The sequence below is a fragment of the Eleutherodactylus coqui genome, chromosome 9 (assembly GCF_035609145.1).
Source record: "Eleutherodactylus coqui strain aEleCoq1 chromosome 9, aEleCoq1.hap1, whole genome shotgun sequence".
Lineage (NCBI taxonomy): Eukaryota > Metazoa > Chordata > Amphibia > Anura > Eleutherodactylidae > Eleutherodactylus > Eleutherodactylus coqui.
The window spans coordinates 36,192,666-36,218,728 of record NC_089845.1 but is presented as its reverse complement, the minus strand read 5'-3'; the positions used below and the strand labels follow the sequence as shown (position 1 = coordinate 36,218,728).

The following is a 26,063-nucleotide window of genomic DNA, read 5'->3' as shown; positions in this document are numbered from 1 at the left end:
ATGCAATTCTCTTTCCCCGGATGACTGCCTTAGCCACGTCCCAGAGCAACTGAGGGTTACCAGAATGAGCTTCGTTATCCGATATGTACTCCAACCACCACCCCTTCAATAGTGCTAAATATGATGGAAATCTCCAGATATAATCTGTGACCCTCAGGAGCTCTTTGTCACCGTGACAGAAAGGAAAACCCTGTGTGTCAACAAGCCTATCACCGAGGGAATCACTAAAATATAACTTTTATTAGGTAAAGATAAAAATGTATAAAAGGCGTGGACTCTTATTCCAGTTACACTCCTACTGGACAAGTAGATATTCTAACAGTAGTAAGTCCATATAAGTATATACCAGATGATGCGCTAGGTTCTAACTCCACAACCACAATGACCCAATCTATATTGTTGGTGCATGGGTCGAGATATATATTATGGTTGTGTACAGCTCCACGTGTATAAATGGCCACAAGGGCTAACAAAGCACAATGTAGGTTATATTTTTTGTATTTATACATTGGAGCCGATAAATGGGTAAAGGCCAGAATAATAAATGTAACCCCCGTCTGGCAGAGTATTGAGGCATATATTAATGCCCAGGAAATATAGCATCAATCAGGTATATACTATGTGGTATATCCCCTATTATGGTGGATAATACCCTGATGCGATAACCAGCTATAGTAAAAGCTGGCAAATATACTAATATAAAAGCTGGCAAATAGACTGCAGCGCTGAGTGGTCTGTAACTAGGAGTTAAATGGTGCAAGGACATATTACAGCACCAAACGTTCCTTTTATTTTACCACATTCCCATTAGGGACAGACACAGCGGAGAGTCTTAGACCAGGGTCATTAACTCATAAGACCCTGTCACATGGACTGAACACTGCTGAGTGCAGCTAATAAAAACAGCTGATCACTGCTTCACTAGAGATGAATGCTGCTGTTTGTGAGATTTTATAATCACCAGCAGCTACGAGCAGCTGAACTGAAGAGGGTTCAATAAGATGTATAATGAACCCTCTTTGTCAGTAACTGCTGCATTCACTATCACCATTTAAGCATAGATAGCCCGATATACAATGATGTGGACATCTGTGGCATGTCAAGCACAACAATAAGGCCATCTTAGGCTGGCTAACACCATCTACGCGTTTCCGCGGTCCTTAATGCAGTGACCGCATCATCAGGATGGTGAGTCTAGGTTATAGAACCGAACAGCCTGAACGGCTGCGTGAAAATGAGCAGCTCAAGGACCGCGGAAACGCGTAGATGGTGTTAGCCAGCCTAAGATAGCCTTATTGTTGTGCTTGACATGCCACAGATGTCCACATCATTGTATATCGGGCTATCTATGCTTAAATGGTGATAGTGAATGCAGCAGTTACTGACAAAGAGGGTTCATTATACATCTTATTGAACCCTCTTCAGTTCAGCTGCTCGTAGCTGCTGGTGATTATAAAATCTCACAAACAGCAGCATTCATCTCTAGTGAAGCAGTGATCAGCTGTTTTTATTAGCTGCACTCAGCAGTGTTTAGTCCATGTGACAGGGTCTTATGAGTTAATGACCCTGGTCTAAGACTCTCCGCTGTGTCTGTCCCTAATGGGAATGTGGTAAAATAAAAGGAACGTTTGGTGCTGTAATATGTCCTTGCACCATTTAACTCCTAGTTACAGACCACTCAGCGCTGCAGTCTATTTGCCAGCTTTTATATAAACTAGATAAACACGCTAAATGACGTCAGTCAAGCGAGTCACTATATAGATAAAATTAGTGACCGTGTTTACTATAGCTGGTTATCGCATCAGGGTATAATCCACCATAATAGGGGATATACCACATAGTATATACCTGATTGATGCTATATTTCCTGGGCATTAATATATGCCTCAATACTCTGCCAGACGGGGGTTACATTTATTATTCTGGCCTTTACCCATTTATCGGCTCCAACGTATAAATACAAAAATATAACCTACATTGTGCTTTGATAGCCCTTGTGGCCATTTATACACGTGGAGCTGTACACAACCATAATATATATCTCGACCCATGCACCAACAATATAGATGGGGTCATTGTGGTTGTGGAGTTAGAACTTAGCGCATCATCTGGTATATACTTATATGGACTTACTACTGTTAGAATATCTACTTGTCCAGTAGGAGTGTAACTGGAATAAGAGTCCACGCCTTTTATACATTTTTATTTTTATCTTTACCTAATAAAAGTTATATTTTAGTGATTCCCTCGGTGATAGACCCTCGGGAGCTCCTCACACAGAGACAGTATCACTGGAACATGATCCAAAATCACCGTGTCTTCTATAGAAATATTTCCGAGTCTTGGTATCAAAAAAAGATGACCTAAGTATGAAGTCTATTGTAGACCATGAATTATGCACACGTCATAAATGGATGAATTCTCGTCCCTCTGGGTTGAGCTCCCGCCATGCGTCCCTGAGATCAGATTTATTTACGAAATTTTGAAAATTGGAGTCATGATATCTAATGTTATCACTCCGAGTCGCCTGGCTACGTCCATCTTCTCCCACCGTAATAACCGCATTAAAGTCTCCTCCTACCACTTTACGTTTTTCCGTGTCCGCTAGTAATTTGTCCGATAGGTCAGCCGAGAACAGTTTATTATAAATGCTGCAGCTCTTCTCTGCTATTTTGATATGTAGAAGTAAAATCCTCCCCTCCGAATCATGTCACTGGCCTTCCACTTCAATATTTAAGCCCTCCTTAATTAGAATCAGTACCCCTGCTTTTGACTGCACTGCTGATGAACCATATACTTCCCCGCATACGGAAATAGTCCTCCTCCCTTAGATGTGTTTCCCGGAGCAATGCCATGTCCGCTTCCAGACGTTTTAGATGACGTAGTATTACCGATCGTTTTTGTGATTTAAGTCCCTTAACCCTTTCCAATCCACTGTCTGACGTCTAAAGACATTCTGATTGAAGGCTGTACAGCGCCGATGTAGGAAGACGTCCGGCAGGGTATTCTTACTGTACGTTACTGGCCGCTCTGTTGTCAGGGGCCTCTCCAGCATGTCGCATACCGCAGTACTGGCACTAGCCAGCAGATGGCGCCATTGTGTAATGGCAGAAAGAGAAAGCCCCCTAGGAAACCCTGAATCCAAAATTGGATTGCAAAGGGTTAACATTCCATGGAATGATTTGCATATTAATATTCTCCTTCTGATTAACTTTTAGGTGAAAACTGGATGTCAGAGAGATCTCCCGCGGATGAGCAAAATTTTAAACAACCTCAAACTTTTAACTAAAATCTAGTAATCACTTATTCCTCCTCCTTCTTCCAATCCCCAATGGTCTACTGATCCCCAAATTGGTAGGGACAATAGGGATATTGATGCAACCTCCTTTAGGGTAAAAATGCTCAAGATAAACCCCAAAGAAGGACGCATGAAACGACTTCCTTTCATTCCGTTTCGTAAGCAGCATTAAGGAGCCAATTCTAACTGCAGTCGCACACTAGCGGCTGTAAATGCCTTCAAAACAACAATGCCACCCTGCTCCCTTGTGAATTACGGCATGGAATCAAATAGAGCATAGCTCCATTTTCATTCTGTAAAGGCTATCTCTTCACTCCAGATAGTTGCAGCATCCTTGGGCTTTTAAATGACGTGTGTGCCGCTAGTTCATTTTATATTCTTCTCCATATAGTTTTGTTTTATGCTGGGGCAGACATAATCCAGGCAGCTGCTACCTTGTAGGCAGGTTTAGTATAATCTAGCGGAACAGACCCCATCACTATATAATGAAAGATATGCACTGAAGAAACAAAAGGCTTGGTACTTAAGGAGTTTAACCCCTTCTCGCTCCAGGGCGTAAGTTTACGTCCTGGCAGGCTGGTACTTCCCGCAATAGGGCGTAAACTTACGTCCTGGGGATAGCGCGAGATCACATATGATCCCGCGCTATCCCGCAGCGGGAGCCGGCTGTCAGTCACAGCCGGTGTCCCACTGCAACAGCGCGGGGGCATCGGAGATGCGCTCCCCGCTGTTAACCCCTTCCCTAGTGCGATCTAAGTAGATCGCGGCAGAAAGAGTTCACAGAGGGAGCGGACTCCCTCTGTGTCTCCGGCCGGCTCTCGCGATAGCATCGCGAGAGCCCGGCCTGTCACCATGGTAACAGGACGCCAGACACTGGCGTCCTGTATTGCCTATGCCTATGATCGCTGTATAAGCGATAAGGCATGGCAGAGCTACTTCTGCCATGCCTTATGACAGCGATCATCAGGGCAGTGGTTAAAGTCCCTCAGAGGGACACAAACAGTGTAAAAAAAACCAAAGATTAAAAAAATGAATTAAAAAAAAAATGTAAAAACCGAGTTAAAAAAACATTTTTTTATGCTTTTTCTCAGATTAGCATAAAAAAAGGTAAAAAAAAAATAAAACCCCACATATTTGGTATTGTCGCGTCCGTAACGACGCGTACAATAAGTTGCACATGCTTTTGACTGTGCACGGAAAAAAACGCTAAAAAACTGAGGCAAAATGCTAATTTTTAGCATTTTGCCTCACTAAAAACGCAATAAAAGTGATCAAAAAAGCCGTATGTACCCCAAAATGGTACCAGTAAAAACTACAGCTCGTCTCGCAAAAAATAAGCCCTCATAGAGCTCCGTCCATGGAAAAATAAAAAAGTTACGTGACTTTGAATGCAACGATTTAGAATAGAAAAAAAGATTTCCAAAAAAAAGGGTTTTTATTGCAGAAAAGTGGGAAAACCTAAAAAAAATGCAAGAATTTTGGTATCGTTGTAACCGTACCGACCCGCAGAAAAAATGGAATGTCTCGTTTATGCTGCATGATTAACGCTGTAAAAAAATAAAAAAATAAATCTATGGCAGAATTGATGCGTTTTCTCTCCCTACGATCATAAAAAAAAAATCAAAGTTTTACAATATAGTCTATGTACCCAAAAATGACGCCGATAAAAACTACAGTTCGCCACGCAAAAAACAAGCCCTTATACGGCCGCGTCGACGGAAAAATAAAAAAGTTATGGCTTTTGATAAACGGAGAAGAAAATCCGCCAAAAATTGTTGCGTCCTTAAGCCCAAAATAGGCCATGTCATGAAGGGGTTAAGGCCTCATGTCCACTAGCTAAATGGAATTGCGGATTCCGCAGCGTATTTCCGCCGCGGAATCCACAGCGGATTTTGCCCATAGGGAATCATTGGCCATCCGCGGTCCATTAAATTGATTTTTGCACCTGCGGATGGCATTTTTGAAAGAATTGCGTTTTTTACGTGCGGGAAAAAAAAACGCGGCATGCTCTATTCTGCGCGGATCGACAATATTGCTATCACATTAATAGCAATGTGTGCGGATATCTGCATGCAAAAAAATACCATTTAAAGTAAATCCGCGGCAGATTCTGCGCGGATTATATTTTTCAAGTGGACATGAGGCCTAAGGCATCATGTCCTTTTGTTAGGAGAATGATTTAGACACTTCCAAGTTGGGTGGTTGATCTAGGATAGTGGTCACCTAGTGCCCGCCGTGTGCCAGTCCTGCAGCCCCTACTTCCTTCCACCTACCTAATACCTAACAAGGCAAGTTCTCCGTACTCATGTCCTGGTTTATATATTTTGCTTTTGGTATGGGATCTTCTGAGGCAGATTTAAGAAAATTGTCTGATTTTTAGAAATGTTTTCTTTGTTGCCCATAGCAACGAATCGCAGCACTCCTTTTCATTTTTCAAAAGCAACATTTAATATAAAATTGGGTATATAACTATAATTTTTGGTGTGTTTTAGTGTTACGGCTCATATCATTGTTTGTTTTCTGAATACCATGTTTGCTATAAATGGCTTACATATAATTTTGTGACTTTATTTGCAGGAAAAATATCACTATTTAGTACTTACGAAATTAGAAAGATCAAGTAAAAACAAAACGCAGTTCATCAAGCTACTTAAGGATTATGCAAAACGGATAGAACGTGCGGAAGGAACGCAAAGCGTTAATGTAAGATTTTATATGAATTCTAATTTTGCAGCATTGAATTATGTTCGGCGCCCCTCACAGACATCCCCCAACACATCAGACCAAGACGAAATTAATGGACACAACGGATTAAGTGCCTTTCTAAATGTTGTTGAACTTGATTTACCAGTTTCCGTTTTTCCAGATAATCCCAGAATTCTTCTATAAAGCTTGACTGATAACTAGAGATGAGCCAGCACACTCGGTTAAGGCAGATACCCGAGCGAGCATCGCTCTTCTCGAGTATCTGCATACTCATCCAACCAATTGCGGGGGGGAAGAGTGAAAGATCTGTCTCTCCACCACCGCCGCCCCCCCACCCCGCAATTGCTCGGACGAGTATGCAGATACTCGAGAAGAGCGATGCTCGCTCGAGTATCTGCCTTAACCGAGCGTGCCTGCTCATCTCTACTGATAACGCTTTCAGTCCAAGTATTTCTAGTTTGTCCTAACAGTCCCACATTTATTTATCCCTGTTTATCCCAACTTTGTCATTCTGGAAGCTAACAGTGTGATATGAAATACAAAAGTTCCCATGTATTTTGCCCACAGAAGACTTTGTAACTTAATCCGCCTGATATTTAAAGGGGTTGTCTCACGGCAGCAAGTGGGGTTATGCACTTCTGTATGGCCATATTAATGCACTTTGTAATATACATCGTGCATTAAATATTGGCCATACAGAAGTTATATACTTACCCCCTCCGGTATTGGCGTCCCCGTCTCCATGGCGCCGACCGAAGCCTTCTTCTGCCTGGATTAGACGCGCTTGCGCTGTCTGCCCTCTTCTGTCCCACTCCGGCGTGCTCGCGCCGCAGAGGCCTTCTGTGCATGCGTGGAAGACCTGTGCGGAGCGAGCACGCCGGGGCGGTCCCTTCGGCGGGACAGAAGAAGCAGACTGCGCAAGCGCGTCTGATCCAGGCAGAAGAAGGCTTCGGTCGGCGCCATGGAGACGGGGACGCCAGCACCGGAGGGGGTAAGTGTATAACTTCTGTATGGCCAATATTTAATGCACGATGTATATTACAAAGTGCATTAATATGGCCATACAGAAGTGTATAGACCCACTTGCTGCCGCGGGACAACCCCTTTAATGATGGAGTGGATGCCTGGTAATCAGAATCATTGTAACGTGCGGCTTTTTAATGCTTTCAGATTGAATATGTTTCAGCAGCAGACATGAATAAAGAACAAGGTTGGTCCCAATAATCAGTGTTTGTTGCACTTACTGTCCACGTGACATTCTAAGTACATTTATTAGACCTCGTAGTCTGACAACCGTCTTACTGAATATATGTGACCCTTTTTTTAATATCGCTCTTTATAGAGAACTGGCTGGCTGCGCAAGAAGAAAGCGGGTAAGTGTTATAATAAATTACTTAGTAAATCAACATTTTAGGGAAATTAATAAACTTTTTATTTTGTTTAGTTTTTTTTTTTGCTAAAAGAATATCTAAAATGTTAAGGGCTCATGCCCATGGCCGTGACGGGCTCCACAAGCAGAATACCGCAGCGGAGTCCGTCACGGCGCCCCCTCCCACCTCCCCAAAGACCACATACTCACGTACGGATCTACTGTGCAACTCCCACATGACGCGCCGGCACGCGTGTGCAGTACAGCGGATGACATGCTGGCAGTGTCATATGACGCATGGGCGGGGCGCATAGTCACGCTATACTTCCGCATGTGTTACAGCAGAAGTAAAGTGGACAGCCGGCTTCCATTGGCCTCATTCGCGTTAAAGACCAATCATTCAGTTGTTGTCAGTCACTTATACAGCGAATGTGAACAACTGAACGATTTCTCGTTTGAACAATCCAACGATGTATCTGTATAATCGGGCTGCTCGAGTGACCGAGCGAACTGACATTGTTCGCTCGTTTAGACGGGAAATGAATACCGTATATACTCGAGTATTAGCCGACCCAAGTATAAGCCAAGTCAATAAATTTTACCAAAAAAAATGGTAAAACTTATTGACTCGAGTATAAGCCGATCTATACTCGAGTATATATTAGGTAAAGAAAAAAATGCAATGCAATACTCCCCTCCCAGCCGGCGTCTGTGTCCCCGGTGCGATGGTCTCCCCGCTGTGTAAGTAAACACTGTGATTGGATGGAGCGCCAGCCAATCACAGCCATTCAGTGATGTCATCCACTGAATGGCTGTGAGTGATCGAGCGCCGGTTGTGATTGGCTAGCACTCGATCCAATCACAGCGCTTACCTACACAGCGCTGAGGGCGGGGGAATTCAAAGCTGAGCAGGGAGATGACAGTGGGGAGAATTCTCAAGCAGCTTGCCACACCGCCGAGGAGACCATCACGCTGGGGCACAGACGCCGGCTGGGAGGTGAGTATTGCGGGGGTTTTTTTTGTTTTTTTTTAACCTCACTCTAGTATAAGCCGAGGGGGGCTTTTTTAGCATTAAAAAATGTGCTGAAAAACTAGGCTTATACTTGAGTAGTTATGGTAGGTCTAAACGGACCTTTAATTTTTGGGCGTTTTAAGGGTGTGTTGACTTGTAAGAGATTTGCTGCAGATTTTCCATAGCTGAAAAACCAGCAACAAATCCACTCTGGATTTCTACCTACTGATCCACACCGAAATCCACATCGAATCCGCATCGAACACTGCAAACTTGCTCGGGTTTTTTTTTTATTCATCCGCAGCAAATCCACTGTGTTCTGCATGCACCCTAAATGTTACAACTTTGACTGTATTCTATTCATGGTGGGTTTTCTCTCTCTTTTCACCCTAGGTCTCATGGTGACCAGAAAAAAGTAAGCGCATTTTGCTGATGTGAATTTGTGATGTGTGGTGGCCATCCTCTAACGTATACGTTAAATGGAGATCATACAGTGGGATCCATCATCCATAATGTCCCACTGTAGAAAAACGTATACGTTTAATGTCCACTATTTTCACCTGACCCTGATGTATAAAATAGCGTAGTCTGCTATGCTATTGCGTACCCTTTTATTATTTTGTAAATTGACGCGCAACAGCCAAAGGACGCTCTTGTGGCTTCTGTCGAGTTAAAGTAACCTTGCGGGTTTATTTATGATGATGGGAAGTTTGTTTTTGGCTATGCAGGAAAAAAAACGGCTTGTGAAACATCGGGGTTCTGCAAAAAAAAAAAAGTCATTTCCACTGGTAATATGGATTTGGGTACTGACTTTACCCAAACACGAGCGTTTTACCAAGTGACACATGACTTTCTGCAAATGGAATCCTTGTTTCTAAGCTGTTCCTGACGCCTTCTATTCATTTCCATCATCAACCTGCAATAGTACATGAATGATTACACGACAACCCTTGGCTCTTAGAAGGTGTGTGCTGTATATTAAGGCATCTGTGCGGAGAGTCTGTTTCACTTGTGACTGATGTTCAATGGCCCACAATCATAATCTATACCAATTGCTGATTTTTTATTTTTTTTTATATGAAACTTCATGTTACATCAAAACAAAGTATCAAATTAAAAAAGAGACATGCTGGACTGAGCATCTGCAAGCTATTAACGCTTACAGGGACCCTGCAGTGCTATCGGCGGGCAGCATGGTAAGGATCAGGAGTTGTTGAGCAGACTAATACGGTTTATGGGAGAAAACAGCATAACCTGTGTTTTCCTTCATTTAAGTCCCTGCTTATTCTGAGCTTGGGAGTCCAGCGGGCGGCTCTATTAGTAATTGACAGCTATTTCTGAATGAGCAGTAGCACTGGGGGGGCTATCAATCGCTAAGAAGACCCACAACTGAACTCCTAAGTACAAAGCAGGGAGACTTGCTGAATAAAATACAAGTTATTAAACTTTTTCCCACAAAACTATACATCAATCTGGCCGCTACTTCTGTTCTAACACTCGCTGCCTGCAGGTCAGACTGTTCAACGCGATGGGATCCCTTTAAGTTTTCTTGCAAAGACTACTTTCGTTAAGTTTTCATTAACTTTGGAATTATTTCTTTACATTTTTCATTTGCGTCATTTTGGCAGAAGAAGACCGAGAACCGTTTCTGCTGACATCGCCATCGTTCCTAATAGGATTGGTGCACCACCAGCCGGCTTTACCCAGGTTTGGTTTGGTTTCCGGTGATTTCTAATGAGCAGAATAGCGTAGTCTACTACACTATTCTAGCCAGGAAAATACCAGAAACCTGACGGATACCTTTTCTGGTAAATCCCATTGGTTAGGATCCTTTTACACGGAATGATTATTCAGTTCATCGCTGGATCATGCGAAACTGAAGGAAATTGTTCCGTGTAAAAACTGCCAGCGAATCAACGATAATTTGTTCGCTTATCGTTCGTCAGTTTATACAGACATGGGTATCCTGACGCAGATTGACGCGTTTTACTCTGGGTGGAGGAGGGAGCCCAGAAGAACATTCCGGCACACTCCGCCTCCATTTAGGAAGTAATTACTGCTTCTGTGTAAAGGCACAGGAGGGATTATTGTTGGGACCCTCAGGCCTCTGGTCAGATCCCCCAAAAAACGGAAGCTGTGACCAGAGCGTCTAGAGCCGTCCGTGCTCTAGATAGAGGCTACACAATTGCTATTCTGCATTCATCAATCTGCCTCTGTCCAGCGGCTGCGCGGCTCCTGTGTCTTTGCCCACTCCACTCTCCGCAGCGGCTGGTTCCCCCGTGCAAAACCGGTGCAGCCCGAAGTGGGGTACAGATTTCACACAGAAACAGCCCGAAGCCGGCAAGTACGCTTTACGTTATGAAGCAAATGAGGCAGAACTCTACTATTCCCTTCAGCACACTGTTTTCTGGAAATAATTTGGGATTCTACACTGACGCACAGGGCAGAAGGATTGCCTATTTCCTGCGCCATAACTTGGAGAAAAAATAAATTAAGACAAATCCATACAAATCTTAAAAAAATTAATAATTAGTTTGCTTAAATATGTTTTTGCATTGACCTGTAAAAGAAATTTGAAACCAACCAAAGTCTACATGATCTTTTTCTGTTTATTTCTGTCTGCTGAGTCCAGTTCGTATCAGTATGGCTGCTGTGTTATAGGTACATCAAAGCTTGTAACAATCATTACCAATGATGATCCATTGCCCTAAAATAACTCGCCAGTTGCTGATGACAGCGGTGTAAGGGCCCATTTACACAGAAAGATGATCGTTCAAACGACAGTTGAGCGATCACTTTGCATTAGCTCTGAAGTAGCTAATACGCTACTTAAGAGTTTATCAACGTGTAACTAAAGGCGGCCACTGTGCGCAGAAGACTGCGGGAGCGCCGTTATCTGCATACAGCTGCTTTGTTCTCGGAGCTCTAATTGAGAGCTCCCAGTGGGATACCAGCTGAAAGAATACTATCAGCTGGTATCCCGCTGAGAACTCGGCACGCGGCGCTGATAAGAGTCATCGCTGAGTTTTAGCTTGCTAAAAGTTATAGATGAACGAATACTGCATGAAAAGTCCGCGACGGCCACGTGTTTAGACACAGCGATTATCGCTCAAAGGATGGCTTTACAGCAATAATCGTTGTCTAAATGGAGCTTTATTCTTGAGCATGAATGGACATATTTTAAGAAATGTGATTTAAAAAATCTCTATATCATTGAAACGGAGCTAAGAACTCTTTTTAAGGTCCATTTAGACTGGCCGAAGTCTCAGACCAATCTAATGAGCGCTCAGTGATTGGTGCTCATTTAATTGTTCTTTTGCTCAGACTAAGATTCTGCTTCTGGGGATGACTGATTGCTAGTACGATGCTTGGTCGCCACGAGCCATCTATAGATTTCACACTGGCAGGTGTACAGCCAATCAACAGCCGCTAAACCAGAATGATTGGATGACCAATGAATCTTCACCTGTTCATTGTCCGATCATTGGTCTTATTTCATGGCCTGACTGTCGGGTGACTGAATCTGCCCATGTTAAAGGACCTTAAAGGGGTTGTCCCGAGGCAGCAAGTGGGTCTATACACTTCTGTATGGCCATAATAATGCACTTTGTAATATACATTGTGCATTAATTATGAGCCATACAGAAGTTATAAAAAGTTTTTTACTTACCTGCTCCGTTGTTAGCGTCCTCGTCTCCATGGAGCCGACTAATTTTTGGCCTCCGATGGCCAAATTAGCCGCGCTTGCGCAGTCCGGGTCTTCTGTGTTCTTCTATGGAGCCGCTCGTGACAGAGAGCGGCTCCGTGTAGCTCCGCCCCGTCACGTGCCGATTCCAGCCAATCAGGAGGCTGGAATCGGCAGTGGACCGCACAGAAGAGCTGCGGTCCACGAAGCAAGAGGTTCCCGGCGGCCATCTTCACAGGTAAGTATAGAAGTCACCGGAGCGCGGGGATCAAGGTAAGCGCTCCGGTAAGCTGTCTGTACGTCCCTGCATCGGGGTTGTCTCGCGCCGAACGGGGGGGGGGGTTGAAAAAAAAAAAAAACCCGTTTCGGCGCGGGACAACCCCTTTAAAGCAAATTCATACTTATCGGATTTGCATTTTCTGCCAGCAAAATTTAAATAATCTGCAGTGGAATACAGTAGCAGCAAAGTGATGTGATTTTACCAATCTCATCCACACCCGGAGTACATTTTCTTTGCATAAATTGGCCTGTGTTGCAGATTTTTAAATGTCAGTTTGCTTTTTTGCAGATTTTTCCCATTGAGTTCAATGGAGAAGTCAAATCCACAACGAAACCCAGTGATTTTTGCTGCAGAAAATGTCTGTTGTGAAATTTCTCTACTTGCGACCTATACATTATAATCCAATATATACCGTATTTTTCAGACTAAATGACGCAATTTTTATCAAAAAAAATTTTGCTAAAAGGTGTGCACATCATTTGGTCTGATAATCAGAGAGGTCTGGCATCACCAGACTCCCCTGACTGCTTGCATGATAATCACTTGCAGTGCAAAAGCGCTGTAACTGATCATTAAGCCCAGCAACCCCACCAGGAAAACGGTTACCTTCCGCCAGTGAGTATTTCTGCACACGTGTGCGTGTATTTTTTTGCACGAATATGTGTATTTGCGTACACATAAAAACACGCAATCACGCTCCCATTGATTTTAATGGGCGATTGCGTTTAATATTTGCTATTTTCTTGCACAATTGGCACCAGAATATAACATGTTGCAGTTTTTGTTTTGTTTTTGCGCGCAACCGAAATGCATGCACAAAAAATGCACATGTGGCCGAACCCATTGAAATCAATGTGCGGGTAATATGTAGTTCAAATGCGTTTGCGTGAATAAGCCCTTAAAGCGGTATTTCAACAATGGTTAAGAACAGTTTTTAATAAACAGCATTTTAGGAATTTATTACTTTTTGCAACATAATTTAGCACAAAAAAAATGCAAAACTTCTTGCCGCAAATACCTCAAGTCCCAGCAGGTTTGCCATTGGTTGCATCCTGGTACAGTTTATTTTAGCAGGACAGCGGGAGCTTCCCCACAGCATGCCCGTACGGTACCCAAGTCCAGCACAATAGAGCCCTCAGCGCCGCTGTCTTCGCCTTCTGCAATATGACGCTGATGAGAATGCACAGCGCTTCTGTCATTGTCCGCTTCACCTTCCATATAGGGTGCCTGCAGTAGCTCTATCCTGTAAGTACATGCGCAGGGGGTGCGCGGTTGGCATGAGCCGTGGAGCCAACAGCGCAGCTTCATCAGGAACTCTTCACCCCTGTTCCCTGTAAGCTGAGCGCCCCCCTAGCTTCTACAGTGTCCCCCTTACATTCCTCCTCTTACTGTACTGCATAGTGAGTATTACTGCCTTGTGCGCCTGGCAGAGCTCCTGGTCTCATACATCCCGCTGCCTGGCATGGTGCACATCTCCCATCGCTGGCACCTAACCGTAGGAGCCAGGAGATGGGGCGGAGGACAGATGGAACGATTTATCGGTTCATGTAAAAGGGCCTTAACCATAAACAACCCTTTAATCAACTGTTCAGGAAAGCTAGGTGCCCTGTAGAATGGGTCAAGTGCCTGACCGAGGGGGAGCGTGCGGCCACTACACCAACTTCTGGAGGGATGAAGTGGAACACTTATTATTTAGAGCTTGTTATTGTTTAAAGCCTTGGAGGCTCATGGGTTTAAAATATATTCCAAAAAGATGTGGTGGTAAATATGACACATGGTCTGTATTCGGGGACGCACAGCATCAGTTGGGGACACACCTTGGCCACCTGAATTAAATGAAAGTTCATCTAATTTTATGTAAATTTAAGTTCAAAAGCATGAGATGCCTCTTGCATATTTTGCCGAAAGGTCAATTCATACTGTTTTCGACTTTGCAGGAAGAGTTTAATCACATAACCAATTTCAGAAATATCTAGAGCTTAGATATACATTTAATGCAGAGGGACCTATATTAGTAACTAATCGCCCAATTATTATGATGGGGAAGGCAGGAGAGACTTCAGGTCTTACTTCAAGATTATATCCATTTTTGATATTGTTTCATGGTCCAGCACATTGGTTGATTGAAGGATGGACAGTATCGAGGGACACCCGCAGATCAAGCCGCCCATTGGGATACATGTGTGTCCGCAAATGAAATAAAGTATGCGGATTTGATTTGCGGACCCATTTGATCCGGGGGGAAAAAATGCAGCACACTCTATTTCAGTGCAGATCTGGCACGGATGGCTTCCATTGAAGTCAATGCAATCCGTCTGATCCACGGCCCGTCTTCAATTCAATTGCAAGGCATGCAGGAGTTTTAAAAAACTCCACTGCGCAGTGAAGAAAAGCAAAGACCGGATGGGTAAGCAGAAGTCCTGCAGTGTCTTTGGCTGAGAGAGACTGGCGGGGGCATGGCAAAAATGCTCGAGTCTCCCGTTGACTTCAATGGGGTTCGTTACACAGGATGACCGTGAGCAGCGCAAGCTGTGTAACTACGAAGCTGAGATATGCTCTAAAGGTACCTTTTACACGGGTTGACCGTCGGGTGCCCACCGGCCGTCCCAACGACTATTGTTCCTATGCTATTACAACGGAGCAATAGTCTCAGATAGTGGAGGTAGAACGGTCGGACTAATCTTCTGACCGTTCGTAGTAAACGGGAGTCATTCCAAGATTGAGTGAAAATCTGCTCCGTAGTATTCTGTTTCAGTAAGCGAAAATGGAACGACTAGCATCAATAGAGGGACTTCTCGTACAATGCCGTGTAGACACCGTCTGAGAGTCGCTCTAGTGAAAGGCTGCGCGTGGACACCGGCTGACGGTCGCTCTGGTCGGAGGCCGCGCGCGGTCACCGGCTGACGGCCGCTCTGGTCGGAGGCCGCGCGCGGTCACCGGCTGACGGCCGCTCTGGTCGGAGGCCGCGCGCGGTCACCGGCTGACGGCCGCTCTGGTCGGAGGCCGCGCGCGGTCACCGGCTGACGGTCGCTCTGGGGTTTTTTTTTTTAGAATTATGCAGGCGACTATCAGCCCATGTAAAGGTATCTTTAAGCAGCAAGTGAACAATAAGTTAATTAAGTTAGGTTGAAGCAGAAAAAATAGGCAAGCATAAGGATCTGAGAGAATTTGATATGGGCCAAATTGTGACAACTAGAGGATTGGGCAAGAGCTTCTCCAAAACGGCAGGTCTTGGCTGCTTCCACTGAGCAGTGATTAGAACTGATTAAAGGTGGTCCAGAGGAAGACAGACAGTGACTTACGTCAGGACGATGGGCGCCCACTGCTAACCGATGCACGTGGGAGCGAAAAGTAGCCGTCCTGGTCTGATCGCGCACAAGTAACACAATGAAGCACAATGGGAAGGCAGCGAGCGAACAGACATTCGCATGCATTGGGCATTGTAATTGCATATGTACAGCACTGATTACGCACCCATAGAGAACAAAGGGCTCTATTGCACATAATGGACGGTAAAATAGAACACGCTGCATTCTTTTTTCACGCACATATTACACAATGAATATTCGCAAGTGTGAATGGATGAATGAAAATCAATGGGCCTTCATTGATTCCATTCACCATATGTAATACGCAGTGACATTACACTGATGTGAGCCCGGCCTTATGGAGAAACTGTAGCGGACTCTACCGACCTTCTGCCAAGGCCATGACACCTCTAGGACTTGTTTATACACTGTGTTCCATCTCTATGTATTTTGTCAGCAGGGGTTGGCAAGGTCATTGTATGGGAAAAAAATTACTGATTTCAAATATGACCACGTAAAAAAAGTATGTGTCCATATCCTTAACCCGCTGCCCAAGCCTTGTCTGAATAGGATGCCTGGGTTCTGCATTCTGATGGAGTTAAAGGGATTTTTCACGTAAACACTATTGATGACCGACGCTCAGGATATCAATCAATCGGTAATCGTCAGGGACCCAGACAATCGGGTGATCGCTGTCAGCGCCACAATACACCGGGGTCGGAGCAGAAGAAGGCGGCACAAACCCCGGTGTGGTGGCCGGCACGTGAATGTTCTAAACTGTAACAAAAGTGTAACTAATAATTATTGATCATCTTGTTTTTACAGTTTCAAGTTTTAGATAAAAGACAGATGGCTTTAAGTTATTCGGTAAGTTCACACTCGCGTTTATCTGACCAGTCGTATTACATTGTAGAGGGGATTATTAACTTTTTTTTTTTTTTTTAAATTTGAATATAAAATTGTAATGCAAAACAACAAATTTTACATTTTCTAGGAAAAGTTCAAGATCACATCCCGAGATGAAGCGACCGTAGTGCTGAACTTAACGCAGCAGCTGAGTAACCAGCTGGAACAATACATTCTGAAATGCAAAGGACTAGATGTAAGTGTTCTGCTCGCAGACACAAAGTAATATCCTTACTGCTATAAATGCACTTTTGCAGTCTTTTCAATGCAGTGCAGCCTCCAGTCTGATGCTAATCGGACACCATCATGATGAGGTTTCAGCTTTTTTTTTTTTTATTATTCAAATCTTTCTTATTAAATAAAGTTTTTGCGTCTTAAGACATTTAGCATACAATACAGGCACATAAACAAAAACAGGAGATTTCAATGATGCATCGGCACAACTTCGCATGAACAGCTAGAGACTGTACCATTTAATGCAGTACATTCTGTCTTCACCTCAATAAGCTACAGATCATATGTATACAGTCAGGAGGCTGAGCTGTGATCTCCTCTGTTATAGCTGTGTCAAAAGCTGTGCGGTCATCAGTAACTGTGACAGGAGTGTTTGCTTATCCCTAAGCAGTTTTTGTGGTAGGGTCCATGTAATAGTATCACACAGGTGCTATGCTAACTGAGAAACTGACTAGAAACTGAACACACAGACCCAAGTAGATCTCAGCTGGTCCGGATTAAGATCACATGACTACCTTAGGTGAAGGGACTCCCAAGAGTTTCAGATATAAAAGGAATAACTAAACACTGTAACACTAGCCAACTTATATATACTTGGGGGATATTTATTTATTTTACACATTTATGTAGCGCATACTTATTCTGCCACCCTGTACAGAACTTGATGTCCCCATTGGTGACCCTTTGTCTGAGATCTGTGGGTTCCCCCTCATTTTGGAAATGTTTAAATAAGTTTTCTAAGTTCTACAAACTGTGGACTGTGTGATTAACTTCTAATAATGACATTCTCCATCTTTTAAACATTAAGGATAATTTTCTAAATGAATCGTTTTAAAATATTTTTGTTACCCCTTAAGTTTTGTTTTTCTTTCCAACAATCCCTTTCATAGAGTTTCTAAGTATGAATTGAGTGCAATTTTCTTGTACCATTAATACTTTGAAAAAAAGAATGTACTTAAGTACAGACAAATAAAGTTACAAAGGGGTCTTTATACTTTGAATCTGTTCTCAAGAATTTTATGGAAATTTAATGTTAAAAACCAAACCATAACTTGGACAATCCCTCTAAAGGGGGAGGTCCACCTCTGCAGTGAAGGAGATTTATGAAACCGTTTTACTTGTAGACAGTCTGTAATACCCATACCAGCCAATCACAGCCTAGCTTTCATTTATAGCCCTTCAAAACGGAAAGCTGTGCTGGGATTGATTGCTATGGGCAAGTTTTTCTACTTTTTGACAGTTTCATAAATCTGCCCGTATGTTTACTGCTTCATTGCATCTCACATGAAAGCTGAAGCAGCTTTCCAAATTAGTTTCAGTGAAGTTTCTAACAGATTACTCTTAAACTTACAGGTTCTGAACGCTTCAACCCCTGACAGCTCCTCCACAATATCCAGATCAGCACCAATAGTAGGTATTTAAAGAAAAGCTCCGCATGATATGTTGATTACTTTTTTTTTCTTGTACGGACTTGGAACTGCATTGTGTCTTCTAGTCCAGCGTTTCTCACCTCCAGTCCTTAAGAGATCCCAACAGGTCATGTTTTCAAGATTTCCTCAGTATTGCACAGGTCAAGTAGCTATGGTGGTCAGGGCCTCAGACGTTGCTACCGGTGTTCTCTCTCAAGGATATCCTTAAACCATAACCTGTTCTGCCTACTTGACTTGGAGTATCACACGTTAGTGCAATGTGGGAGCTCAAATGACACTATTACAAACCTGTAGGTGTTAGCTGGAGGAAGAAATACTGTAACTCAATCCGTACTGAATATGCATTTTATACAGTGTTAACTTTACTGTGAAAGTTATCATCTAGTACAGAATTCTATATCGTGAGGCCTGTATTTCTCACACGTTGCGGCTCCTACAGCTTACACGCCTGTTCTGTATGGAAGTGACCGCTGACCAAGTGTAAAGTCACTCCCAGCAGATTGGTTGCCTTCAACTAAATGTTTTGCCAACAAGAGCGTTCATTTATTAGCTAAACAAACAGTTGCAGACGTTCCTGCAGAATAAACCTTCGTTCCCTAGCTCGAAGGTCTGCAACGTTTGCGCCAATTTTGCCATCATTTAGATAAGCTGTGAAACTCTCTGGGGGCTCCAGAAATGGGTTTGGGGCAACAACTCTCAAGTCATGAAGACACAAGCTGCAGAGTTAGGGCTCCCACACACTTGCGATTGTGTTTTTTGTTAACGCGATTGTCAATTGGACTTTCTATTGTATAAAAACGCACCGCACGCGACTGCATTTTTGGCGCATTGCGTTGCGTTTTTAACATTAGAAAGTCCCATTGACAATCACGTTAACAAAAAACGCAATCGCAAGTGTGTGGGAGCTCTTAAGCCTCATGTCCAAGGCACGTGCGGACTCCACAGCGGAAGGCCTGCGAGTCAGTGGGGAAATTATTTTTAAATGCTTGCAGGCGATCACGGATGTGTTTTTTCCTCCCGCCCACGCGGATGCACAGCGGATCGTCTGTGTGGAAAAAAATTGCAAGCCCCCAAAAAATTGTGACTCCCTTCCCCCTCCTCCCAGTTTGGACTCCAATTCAATTGCGGATGTATTGCGAATCGCTCGCTGCCATAGAGATCAGTGGAGCCCATCCGCACGGAATCTGCAGTAAAGTGAAGCATATTATGATTTCTTTTCCGCACAAAAAAAATCTGCATGTGCGCGTCTTGGTGCGGGCACTCCATGCTTTCCAATGGGAGGCTTGAACTGCGGATCTTTCGCGCAGGTGCCAATCATGGATTCCGCATATCATGAGGCCTTAGTCAGCAACCTGGTGATGCACAATGCAGACATATATTCATTAGGCTGGGTTCACATGGGACGGAATGTCCGCACAGCAATTCCACCCGCAGCTCCTAATTCCAGGATTAGCCAGCAACGGGGACGAGATTTTGCAAAAATCTCGTCCACACGTGGCGGCTAAACCTCACTGAAACTGACGTGCCACGTGGAAAAGAAAGACACGACATGTCAATTCTTTTTTCATTTCCGCAGCGGCCTCTCTCCTCTCTATTGGGAGGCAGTGGAGATGCAGGCGGCGAAGCTGCGGCCAGGGGTTTTGAAGCTGTACTTATCCCGCGGATATCTTGCCGTTTTTCAGTGCGGCCAAGCCGCGGGTCTTCCGTCCTGTGAGAACCCAGCCTTACGTGGCAGACCACATGACATGTCTGTTTTTTTTTTCTCTAGAATTCTCCTTATGACAACCCACATCCTACAGGTGCTGCCAACCAAGGTGAGGTTTCAGTGTCAGTCTATCTTTGTAATCTGTTTCTTTTTGCTACTTTATATATATGTCGGGTATAATTTTAGTTAAAACCAACGAGGGGGATGATTTAGCTTCACTCTTCGGTAATTATTAATTTATTTGTATTTTAAAGGCTTGAATGATTTGCAGTGGCGCACAGAAGGTCCGTCGTCTTCAATGTCTTCTGCTTGTACGTCTACAAGCGTTCATTCCCTTGATCGTGCGCCACTGGAAGATACGAGGGCAGAGAAGCGCAGAGCCTGCGCTTCGCCTTCAGAATGCAGTAGCGCCTCCGGTATGTAGGATTTACATTTATGAATTTTATATTATTTAGCAACTTTCCTGTCTGTGATGCATCTTGTGCCTCAATAACCTGAGAGTCATAAACATGAACACATTCAGATCATTTCCACAGAATTTGCTTTCTCGTTAAATCTCGTCAACCAATTTAATGCTTAAAAAAAAGAATAACGGCCTCATGACAGCGACATCTGAGACTAATGACAATAAACTGATGGGAACAAGAAGAGCTGCTTCCACTAAATCTGCCTTCAGTGTTTCTGCACTTGTTCAGGTCTGCAACTTGGAAGGGTTTTTTCTGCATCTAATAAAGGGAAGCGTGGATCCCCAGGAGGAGAGCCACCAAGGATCGCTATGTTGGAGATGCCAGACAGGAGTGGAGTGTTGCAGCGACATCCGTCTCCTCTCCAATCTCTGCTGGGTTCCTGCATTTCAGGTTTCAGCTGATCTACCACCTCTGTGTATTTGTGGCGCTGTCAGCTGTCCTACAATCAGCTGATCGGTTAGGGTCCCGAGCGTTGGACCCCGGTCGCTCAACTATTAATGACTTATCCTGAGGATAGGTCATCAGTAGTATTTGCCCCAGAAAACCCCTTTAACCCCTTGAGTGGCACGCCCGGAAAATTTCCGGGGACAAGCTCCACTGCTCATAGCAACATAGCCCGGAAGATTTCCGGGCTATGTATCACTATGGGAGCTGCAGAGCACAATGCCACAAGCGGTGACAGTGTGCTCTGCCTGCACAGACCCACAGAGAACAAAGCAAGGGCTTTGAAAAACCAGCAGAAGATATTGCCGACATGTCGGCAATGTCCTGCTTTGTTTACAGGTTGCCATAGAGACCATCGGCTTGTCAGAAGCAAGCCGATGGTCTCTGTGACAGGGAGAGCTGGTTGTTAGCTGTCAGAGGACAGCTAGGTACTAGCTCTTACAGCAGAGATCAGAGAAAACCTCTGATCTCTGCTGTGTTAACCCTTTACATGCTGCAGTCTATGTGACTGCAGCATGTAAAGGGCTGTCACTGCAGCATGTGAAGGGCTGTCACCATCGGACCCCCGGAATGTGATCAGGGGTCCTGATGGGTCCCTGTGGAAGTCCCCAAAAGAGACAAAAAAAAAAAGTAAAAAAATTATTAAAAAAATAAAAAAACCACTTGTCTCCCTTTACTTTGTAAAAAATCAAAAATACAATCACACATGTGGTATCCGTGTGCGTCGTAATGACCCAGAGAAGGAAGTCAATACATTATTTAACCCCTTAATGACATGGCCCCTTTTTTTCTTTTTTCCCCATTTCTTTTTTTCCTCCCCCCTGTTTAAAAAATCACAACTTGTCCCGCAAAAAACAAGCCCTTATATGGCCATGTCAATGGAAAAATGAAAAAGTTATGGCTCTTGAGACGCAACTGCAAAACTAGTTGAAATTCAATGATTAGACCATTTAAAAAACCTGCCCTGGTGGGCACGACAGGGTGGTAGGAAACCCGCCACTCAAGGGGTTAAGCTGCAGCAGTCTGATCCCTGCATGGATTCCCATGGGTTTCTGCAGTGGTTCGGTGAGCCTCCTATGACTCGGTGCCCACTGGAGTCCCACCTAGTTATTTCTTGCTTCTCCGGCTTCACATGCAGTATCTGCTTTGGCTTTGGTCCTTTCTATGTCCATTTCTACTGGACATGGGAATGTTGCAATCACTTCTACGGGCCGAACTATGGAGTGCAATTCTCCCCAGCCAGATCTCCTGTAGGCTCAATATGCTGGACAGGAGAAGAAAAGCCTTGATAATGGTGCAGTCCAAATAATTAGAGATAATCGGCACTACGGCAGCATAAACGGGTGAAACCGGATGTGTGTAATCCAGATGGTTCCCAGCAAAGGCATGAGTTCTCTAAAGTAAATGGGTCATTTAATCCAGAAATGAAGAATGCGGCGTGCATCGGATGAAAAAGAAGCCCTTTAATCCGAAAAATAAAGGGATTACATGGCAGCAGAGGAGAGAAAATGTAACAAGTGGGCAGCAGCCGCTTCACTTATCAACAGAGACCAAAGGAAATGTGTTAATGCCCAAAACATCTGTTGCCTGTTTGTTGCACTTTCTCACCTCCACTGCCGCGTTCTTCATTTCTGAGCTTGACTCCTACCTTTGTACAGGAAGTGATGGCTGTGATTGGTTCTCTATTTCCACGCTCATCCAATCAATGCCCGTAGCAGAATCCGCCCCTTCCCGGCCGGTGTCCACGCATGCCTTTATTTTCTTCTTTTCTGTACCGTGGATGGTCCGCACGGCTCGCCGTTGGACATGCGCAGTACAGATTTCCATGCGAAAATGGAGTATGCTGCGATTTTTCAACCATAAGCAGAAAACGCAGTTGGTTTCTGCTCTTGTGCATGAAAAAATAACTTTTGTATAGCATACTATGGGCGGTATTTGCTACGGAATGCGTAGGCGCACGCACGCCCGCTCCAGATTTCGTAATTCAAATCCGCTCGTGTCCCTTCACCCTTTAGGAGATTACCAGTAAATCCAGATTTCCTTTTTATTGTACAAAGTTTAGTAAATGAGGAATGTTTGCAAACCTAAATTTATTGTTTCAAACAACGTTAATTCATTTTAGAATTTCGGAGCGGAAAAAAGAGACCTCACAAGGAGTGTGACGATCCTCCCACCGTGCGTTCGTCGTCTTCTTCCTACATGAATATCATGGGATCCCACCAGCAGAGCTCATCTGGAGGGTCTTCACGTTCCTCTTCTATTGCAGCCACTTACACAAATGTTAACAATCCCAAAGAAAGATCCTATGTTCCCGAGATGTTTGAGCGAGAGATGCGTACGGTAACAGATACGCCTCATATCTCACAGAATAGTTTAAAGGACAAGACTTCAAAAATTCAGGAAAAGGACTCGCTAAAAGGCACTTGTACAGGAGAAACTTCTGAAGTAGGTGCTGCGGAAAATCCTGCCAATCCTGGACCATCGTCCTCGGATGGCAACTGCTTCTCTGAAGCTCGTTCTGAGAGGCCTTCATCCAGCCATACACAAGGAAATACCTCTAAAACCCTAAGTCCGGACATACTTCATCTCCTCAAAGGGAAAGATGCAAATACTGTGACAAATATCCTGCGGACACTTTCTCCCTTTTATCCTGCTCTTCAAGGTAAGTGTAAGAAACACAACCCACACTGCACGGCATCAGATGAAACCCAGGGAACCAACCAGATGGCAGTAGATATATATATAGCTGTGCCAACCAGATGGCAGTAGATATGTATATAGCGCCCACCTCGTGGCCGTGTAATATGTAGGCACATCTCTAGAGTGTATAAAAGTGGTTGGCTGCATTTCTCGTCACCACTGGTATATGCAAAGAGAATGTTCTACAAAATGGCGCAGTCCTTGGCACAGGATACTTCTACACTAGGCGATAGTTGGCCAAGTAATGGCACAAAAGGCAGTACTATTGGTGATTGACATCCCTGTATATACAGTCCTTCACAGATAGCTGTCAATCACTGATAGGACTGGCCATCGGACTATGCTGGGACCAGTGGATGTGTGAGGCCACACAAGGGGTCCGGGCTCAGGACGTCACCGACAGACCATCACTAGAGAAGAGCATCTGATTGTCCGACAAGCACAAGCAGCTCCAAATATTTCATTGTCCAAAGAGACAAGCTAACGGCGGCACAGCTGAGTACTAGAGTCTCCATGTCCCCCATATCCAATCTTGTATCCAAGCTAGAGGCAGTACAACAGGGTACTAGAGCCTCCATGTCATCCAGTATCACATCTCGTATCCAAGGTACAGATGGTACAGCAGGGTACTAGAGCCTCAATGCCCGCCTATATTACATCTTGTATCCAAGCTAGAGGCGGGACAACAGGGTACTAGAGCCTCCATGCCCCTCGTATTCCATCTTCCTATCCAAGCTAGAGGTTGTACAACAGGGTACTGCAGCCTCAATGCCCGCCTATATTGCATCTTGTATCCATGCTAGAGGCGGGACAACAGGGTACTAGAGCCTCCATGCCCATCTGTATCACATCTTGTATCCAAGCTAGAGGCGATACAATAGGGTACTAGAGCCTCCATGCCCCCATATCCCATCTTCTATCTAAGCTACAGGCGGTACAGCAGGGTACTAGAGCCTCCATACCCTCCGTATCCCATCTTGTATACAAGCTGGAGGTAGTACAACAGGGTACTAGAGCCTCCATGCCCCCTGTATCACATCTTGTATCCAGGCTAGAGGTGGTACAACAGGGTACTAGAGCCTCCATGTCATCCAGTATCACATCTCGTATCCAAGGTACAGCTGGTACAGCAGGGTACTAGAGCCTCCATGTCATCCAGTATCACATCTCGTATCCAAGGTACAGCTGGTACAGCAGGGTGCTAGAGCCTCCATGCCCCTCGTATTCCATCTTATATCCAAGCTAAAGGTTGTACAACAGGGTACTACAGCCTCAATGCCCGCCTATATTACATCTTGTATCCAAGCTAGAGGTGATACAACAGGGTACTAGAGCCTCCGTGCCCATCTGTATCACATCTTGTATCCAAGCTAGAAGTGGTACAACAGGGTACTAGAGCCTCCCTACAAGGGGTCAGTTCTCCACAATAAATGATCCTTTTGGTCAGATATTGTAATCACATCAGCGTTAAAATCCCAAAGAGAAAATTTCATTAGATTCCGACAACTTCTCCCGGGTGCCTGAGTGTATATTATTAATACAGTATACTTGTGGTGTTTTTTGTTTCTTTTTTTGTCAGTTTTTTTTCTCTTATTACAGATGTAAACCTTGAGATTCTTGCCCAGGTCCTTGTTAACACTGGAGCGCTCGACTAAGGTTCCACAATATCAACTAATGAAATGTTGCATAAAAGATCTAGTTCTAGTTCCAATTTCTTCATCTTGAGTTACCAAGTGTAGCTGGCAATGTTCGGTCTGTTTGGTTTCCTAGATTCAGTGGATTGCTTTCATTATAATGAAGTTTTCCAAATTCAGTTTCCTAATAAACTCTCTTGAAAACCCAACTTGGAGAATTGTGTTTTGTTTGCAGTTATTCACAATATATGTTCAGTTGCTGCTATAGTGTTATATCTAGTCTGTACAATCTGAAGCAATTAGTGTATAGACTATTGTCAGGATATTTGATTGCTGGTCGGATTGTATCCTAAACTAACACCTAGTGCAGATTAAAGGTGGAACAACCTCTTCTGATGCTTCAAGGTGGGTGTTTTAGAATGTGCCCTACCACCCTCGGTCCCTAAAATTACCTGCAAAAGTTGTAAGTAAAGGCCCGTTTACACGCAAAGACAATCTTTGAAAGATTGATCGTTTTAGTGATCATTTTGCATAAAGTGCTAATGGACACTTTGTGTAAAAGGGCCTATAGGAGCTGTTTGCAGATTCCAGCTTGTGCTTGGTTCTCGCATGGGCTGTCAGCAGAATACAATGTAATCTCCGACTCATGCAGAATGCAGTGTGCTGTCCCTGTTATCTCTCTCCGGCTGAACTATGGATTTTAAGCTCACCTTAAAATCATCGCTTAGCCGAAGAGTGAACGATGGCAGCATTTACACTCAACGATTAACACCCATATGCCATAGTTTGAAGGACTTTTGAGTGATAATTGTTGCGTGTAAATGGGCTTAACATGTATTGTAGGATTAAAAAGGACATCAGTCCATTCAAATCAGCCTTTGTCAA

At 44.1% G+C, this 26,063-nt stretch overlaps 1 protein-coding gene across 2 annotated transcripts in view; it reads left to right on the top strand.

Moving 5' to 3' along the window:
* The window catches only part of LOC136578998 (uncharacterized), a 47,297-nt gene extending 21,910 nt beyond the window's left edge, over window positions 1-25,387 (top strand). For both annotated transcript variants that reach the window (XM_066579240.1, XM_066579241.1), the window contains exons 6-16: window positions 5,876-6,001; window positions 7,175-7,214; window positions 7,347-7,377; window positions 8,779-8,800; window positions 16,484-16,525; window positions 16,653-16,760; window positions 18,152-18,208; window positions 19,997-20,042; window positions 20,188-20,349; window positions 22,967-23,506; window positions 25,144-25,387. In XM_066579240.1, the coding sequence (XP_066435337.1) occupies window positions 5,876-6,001; window positions 7,175-7,214; window positions 7,347-7,377; window positions 8,779-8,800; window positions 16,484-16,525; window positions 16,653-16,760; window positions 18,152-18,208; window positions 19,997-20,042; window positions 20,188-20,349; window positions 22,967-23,506; window positions 25,144-25,199 (1,230 nt within the window). In that variant the 3' untranslated portion in view covers window positions 25,200-25,387. The remainder of the gene's footprint in view (window positions 1-5,875; window positions 6,002-7,174; window positions 7,215-7,346; window positions 7,378-8,778; window positions 8,801-16,483; window positions 16,526-16,652; window positions 16,761-18,151; window positions 18,209-19,996; window positions 20,043-20,187; window positions 20,350-22,966; window positions 23,507-25,143) is intronic.
* Window positions 25,388-26,063: the final 676 nt, after the last annotated feature.